Genomic DNA, 6,000 nt, shown 5'->3' on the forward strand with positions numbered 1-6,000 from the left:
TGTTTTGTTTTCAGATTTTGATTCAGGGTTTCTTGTAGCCATGATCACCCTCAAGCTCATTGTGTAGCTGGAGATAACCTTGAACACCTGATCCTCCTGCCTTCACCTTCCAAATACTGGAATTACAGGTATGTACTGCCCCATACCATGCTTTCTAGAAAGATCATATTATAACTTTGATCTTTGTAGATATTTGCATATATTTTCTGTATTGACTGATCGATTTGAGCAAGAGAAAGAATGAGGCAGAGAGAGAGAGAGAGAATGAGCATGCCAAGACCTCACTGCAAACAAATTCCAAACGCATTTGCCATCTGTCTCTGTAGCTTTACGTGGGTACTAGGGAATAGAACCTGGGTCTTTAGGCTTTGCAGGTAAGCACCTTAATTGCTGGGCCATCTTCCCAGCCCCTGTGTATAATATTTTTTTATAGACACATTACAGTGCCTCTGGAGCATATATATTAGAGAACATAGTAAGCCTGTTACAGTAATAATAGTAAATAATAACAGGCAAGGCCTGTTTACAGATATAGTAGGGAAATCATTTTATTTTATTTTTTTCATTTTTTTTTTTAAATTTATTTATTTGAGAGCGACAGACAAAGAGAGAAAGACAGATAGAGGGAGAGAGAGAGAATGGGCGCGCCAGGGCTTCCAGCCTCTGCAAACTAACTCCAGACGCATGCGCTCCCTTGTGCATCTGGCTAACGTGGGACCTGGGGAACCGAGCCTCGAACTGGGGTCCTTAGACTTCACAGGCAAGCGCTTAACCGCTAAGCCATCTCTCCAGCCCATAGAGAAATCATTTTAATAAGATTTTTTTTAAGTTGGCTTATTAACTTGGTTCTAGTAAAAGTAGTAGCAAAATTAGCACAAAGATTTTTATATGCATTTATGGAAGGAACTTTTAAAGAGTGATGCTTTGTTTACAGATAAAATGAGGTGATGGTAGGGATTTAAAATGATTAGAGGTTGGAAATAAGCCCTGGTTTCCTTGACTTTTTTTACAAAAAATAATTGAGGGAATAAATAATTTCATCTGGAAAGATGTTAAATTTTGTACAAGGTTCTATCTTATATTACTTTCGATTTTTAGTATACTTCTTTTTGTTCCATTTTCCCTGGAAAAGGTCCTAGTTTCTAAATAGCAAGTTAATGTGGCTTTGTTCACTTTGTAATTTTCAAATACCTACAAGGAATAACATAATGGGTTCAGGGGAGGGAGGTCAAAAATGTTTGAACAGGAAAGGGAACCATTTAACTCTTGACAAGATTTGACTTGCTAAAGTATTTTGAACTTTTAATAACTTTTGAGGTCATAAATTCTGGGTGGTTCAAAAATAGAAAAAAATCTTGATGGCCATAAACTGTTTTTTGTTGTGTTCCCATAACTGCAGAATTCAGAGCTCACCAAAAGTCTATATAAGGCTCTTGGGCAGGCAGGAGCCATGTGATTTTAGTGACCACTTTAATAGAAGAGGGTTGCTACTCCCTGGAAGATGGACACTGTAGTGAGGCCAGGACAGAGGAATTGTTAAAACCAAATACAAAGTGTGCTTATTGTGAGGGCAGATATTTTTAGACATTATGCTAAATGTGAAAAGTAAATTTGGTGTACAGTATGGATTAATTTTGCTCTTCTCACTTAACAGTGTTGGTATCTGATTCAGGAACTCAGAAACAAAACTTGGGGCTAGGAGGGCCCACAGTCTCAGAGTTTTCATTCGGTGATAACTTTTTCTGGAGCTGTGGTTATAGCTGAGTGGTAGAGCATTTGCCTAGCATCCAGAAAGCCTGGATTCAATCATCAACACCCCTAAAGTACTTTTTTGAAAAAGAAAAAAAAGTTATGTTTTATAAGGTAAAGTTAAAGCCACGTGTTTCTGCATTTATATTAAACAAAAGATTTTGATCATCTTTTTAATGCTGTTTGAGACAAGAGATATTAAATATTTCAAAAACAAGCATTTTCCTTAAGAAATTTAGTGTTTGTAGATAGGTACCTGAGATATTTTATATCGTATAAGTAAAAATGAATATATGCTTGTTTAAATTCCTTCTTTTCAGATGCTTTGCATGCGTACTTTGGGATCTGTGGCCTGTCACTAATGGAGGAAAGTGGAATTTGTAAAGTTCATCCTGCTCTGAATGTAAGCACAAGGACTTCTGAACGCCTTCGAGATCTCCATCAGAGCTGGAAAACCAAGGACTCTAAGCAGTGCCCAGAGAATGTGCATATCTCCACTTGACAGACTGGGGTAGGGGATTTGTAGCATACCTGTAGCTCAAGGTTAAAAGCCATGTATAACCACGTGTGCTCTTTTTTTAAGGGATAGTCTCACAATCCAAGCTTGTTCTGCTGCTAACACTTTGGGATACAGTCTTGAGCCAGTAACCTTTGTACTAGGTTTCAAGAAAATTTTTGTTGAAGTTTGAACTATAACAGTGACTCTGTTGTGGTTCTTAAATGTTTATATCGTGTTTCTAGAAGTTCTTTGAGGCAAATTAACTGTTATGTATGTAGGTTATCTTTTTTAAAACTTTTCAGTACAAGTGGTGTCTTATAAAAAGGACAAAAAGTTTTCAAAACAAGTTTACATTCATATAGCCTTGATAATCTTCAGGTGAGCACTTAGTGAGCATTTAGAAATTTTGCTGATGGTAAAAAAAATTGCTTTAATGAATTAAGTATCCGGGATTAATTTTTGGTCCCATAATTTTTTTAATGGCTTATTTTGTCTTATTCTTAAGTAAGGTGTGCCAACTAGACTTATGTAACCTATATAAATGAAATTAATAACTTCATAATGAGAATAAATAGGCTTCACTAATACTATAGTTTTCTAAAGGAAGATTGTTTAAAGGAGACTATATGTAACTGGGAGAAATGCAATTTAACTGTAATTATGAATGAGAAAGTTTTGTGCAGTATTAGTCTTTATTTAGATAATCCTGGGGTAAATACCAGTTATAGTTTTGTTTTGTTTTGTTTGTTTTTTATCTCAAATCATTGGCTGCCCTTTTGGGGAGACAAAGGAAAAAACAATTTTCTTAGGAAAGAAAGACATTGAGTGTTTTTTATTTTTCTGAAATTTGTGATAGTGTCAATTATGCTTAATATTTTATAACAGTTTTAGCTATTTGGATTTTTTTTTTTTTAGCATGTTACAGCCATTACAAATGTTAGCTATTTTATTTTTAAACTTCCAGGTTGAGCATCTACAAATCCAAAATCTGAAATGTTCCAGAATGTAAACTTTATGAGTGCCAACATGACATGTGGTACATCCCACACCTGACCTCACATGTAAATGACAGGCAATCCACAGGCACATGACAGTTATTGTATAAAATTACTTTCATCTATTTATTTGCAGTGTGTGTGAAGCATAACCTCACTTTGTGTTTAGACTTGGGTCCACAAGTTCTATGTATGTGCAAGCACTCCAAAATCTGTACCAATTCTGGTCCCAAGAATTTTGGACAAGGGATGCTCAACCTGTAATTGTTTTCTTATTCTTTAAAGTTCAGTAAAAATTTAAATATGACTGTGTATAGTGGCACATGCCCTTAATCCTGCCACTCTAGAGGCAGAAGTAGGATTTCTGTGAGTTTGAGGCCAGCCTGAGACTACAGTGAGTGCTAGGTCAGCCTAGGCTGGAGTGAGACCCTACTTTGGGAGGAAAAAATAACATACAAAAACAGAACCACTGAAGTCAGTTCAGTAGTGGTCATTTACATTTTATATTTTCAACTAAGGGGGGTGTGATTATTTGAGGGTAAAAACTAAGCTTATATCTTTGTTTTGTTGTCTTAGTTTTATGAACTAGCTAACCATAAAAGATGGGGTAAAATTTGGTAGTAACCAAGTTCTTAATAAATTCATATATCATAGTGGCAGTCAAAGTTAAGAATCTAGTACTGCAATGGAGAGGGAAAATTCTACAGTTGGGCCTAAGTTAGCTTTGGTAGTTATAAAATTTAATTACTAGTTTGACAAAGATCATTATAAGCTTTTAAGATTACTGGTTAGGTATTTGAATTTTATTTTTCCTAAATTGGAGGGAAACGTCCTAAAATAAGGCTTCTATTTATTTATTTATTATTGGCTCGCTTAGTTTTAAATCTGAGTTGCAGAGCCAACCCTTTTTAAAATAAAATAAAATAGTGCTGCGCATGTAGGTCAATGTCTAGTATGCAGAAGGCCCTGGGGTTTCTCAGGGTTTAATCCCTGGCACTGAGCAAAATATCATCCAAAAAAAATGAAAAGAAGAAGAACTAGTTAGAAATAAGTCTTCTAGTGGTAGGAAAAATGTAAACTTACCACCAAGTTTTATCCTTCTTTGAGGGATTTCAGTTTCTTCTATTTAAATCCTAGCAAATTACAACATTCCTATCTCAAACTGAATTAGATATTAAGAGTTGAAATGGCATATATGAAATAGCTCTAGGAATATATAAAAAGCCTACAGTTATTTTTCAGGAATTTTTATTAGTTGTTAGAAGGTAGGAAGAGTAGTATCTGTATTCATAAATAAAGATTAGAAAGTGAATGTTAAATAAAAGTATTTCTATTTTCCAACTCCATCAATAATCAAATGGCAAAGGAATATTAATGAGTGTGCGGTTGTAGTTGCACACTGTAAGAAGCAAGGTTTCTTGTGAGACTCTATAGACCAGTGAATGTTCATGTTTCAGAGAAACATTGGCCAAAAAAATATTGGGCCATTATGAAATACTATTCCTATCTTTTTCTAAATAGTTCTAGTCAAGAAAAGTATTTATTAATAAAGTAAATTATAAGCAGTAATTCACATGTAATCTGTTCTTCAGCACTGGTACAGTGAGAGGAGAAATAGGAAGTTCTGTTCTCACCACCATTCTTTACTCCAAATCTGTCCTCTTCTACTCTTGCAATATTTTTTTCTTGCAGTATTTTTATAGAATAGTATTAAAAATTTAACATATTTATCATCTACAGTGATTTTTAGATTTTGTTTGTTTGTTTTGTTTTTTGAGGTAGGGTCTCACTGTAGCTCAGGCTGACCTGGAATTCACTATGTAGTCTCAGGGTGGCCTTGAACTCACAGCGATCCTCCTACCTCTGCCTCCCGAGTGCTGGGATTAAAGGCGTGTGCCACTACACCCGGCTCTAGATTTGATATACATTTTGTTTTTATTAGTTTTTAAATACTTATAAGTAATCAAAATTCAGGTAGAAATGTTGCTGTCAGTAATCATAATTTGGAAAGTGTTGGGCCTGATAATATTTGGTAGACTGTAATGAGGCCATCTGAAGTACATTGATTTGGATTTAAATCTGAAACATTCTAGCTTAGCAGCATGGTTTTGGACCCTAGTTTTCCCCTTGGTAGAATTAGGAAAACAAGAAAATTTAACTCATGGGATTGATTTGGGAATAACTGAGACAATATGTGTAAAGCACTTAACATAGTGCCTAGAATACATAAGTTTCTATTTAACATTTCTGTCATATCATTTTGAAATGACTTTTAAAGTTTCTTTTGCAATGGAGGTCTTCACAGAAGGTGAGAGCAGCTGTGTTGTATGTGAACTTTCCTTAAGAAGAGAGAGTATGAGAATGGCCACAGACACTGTCTGAAGCAGTAAAAATACAAGGTACCCCAAGACCCTCCAAATGTAATAAATGATAATAGTCATGACCCACATAGTGTGAGCATCTGTTTGAAAGAAATAGAAGGAAAGCATCTGGTTTCTGAAGCCTACAAAGTGCAGAACTTTGACATCCACAGTTTCTCACTGCAAAGGGCCTATTTGAAAGTAGATGCTGAAGCAGGGAAGAACTGAACAGAGTACATCAAGATGCAGGTAAGTGTTCAAAGAACAGAAGGCGTGATGGGTGTGCTTGGACAGCCCAACCTGTTACTACACCTTTTGAAATTAATGGGACAGAGCCTAGCACTATGGAGGAACTGCCAGAAAGAAGCACAGAAAGAGACAGCCAAAACAGTGGTTA

General features: G+C 35.5%; 1 protein-coding gene across 2 annotated transcripts in view; it reads left to right on the forward strand.

Annotated features, from left to right (window-relative positions):
- The window catches only part of Pggt1b (protein geranylgeranyltransferase type I subunit beta), a 34,084-nt gene extending 28,398 nt beyond the window's left edge, over positions 1–5,686 (forward strand). For both annotated transcript variants that reach the window (XM_004651568.3, XM_045133795.1), the window contains one exon: positions 2,070–5,686. In XM_004651568.3, coding sequence (XP_004651625.2) covers positions 2,070–2,251 — 182 coding nt within the window. In that variant the 3' untranslated portion in view covers positions 2,252–5,686. The remainder of the gene's footprint in view (positions 1–2,069) is intronic.
- Positions 5,687–6,000: the final 314 nt, after the last annotated feature.

The sequence above is a fragment of the Jaculus jaculus genome, chromosome 14 (genome assembly GCF_020740685.1).
Source record: "Jaculus jaculus isolate mJacJac1 chromosome 14, mJacJac1.mat.Y.cur, whole genome shotgun sequence".
Classification (NCBI taxonomy): domain Eukaryota; kingdom Metazoa; phylum Chordata; class Mammalia; order Rodentia; family Dipodidae; genus Jaculus; species Jaculus jaculus.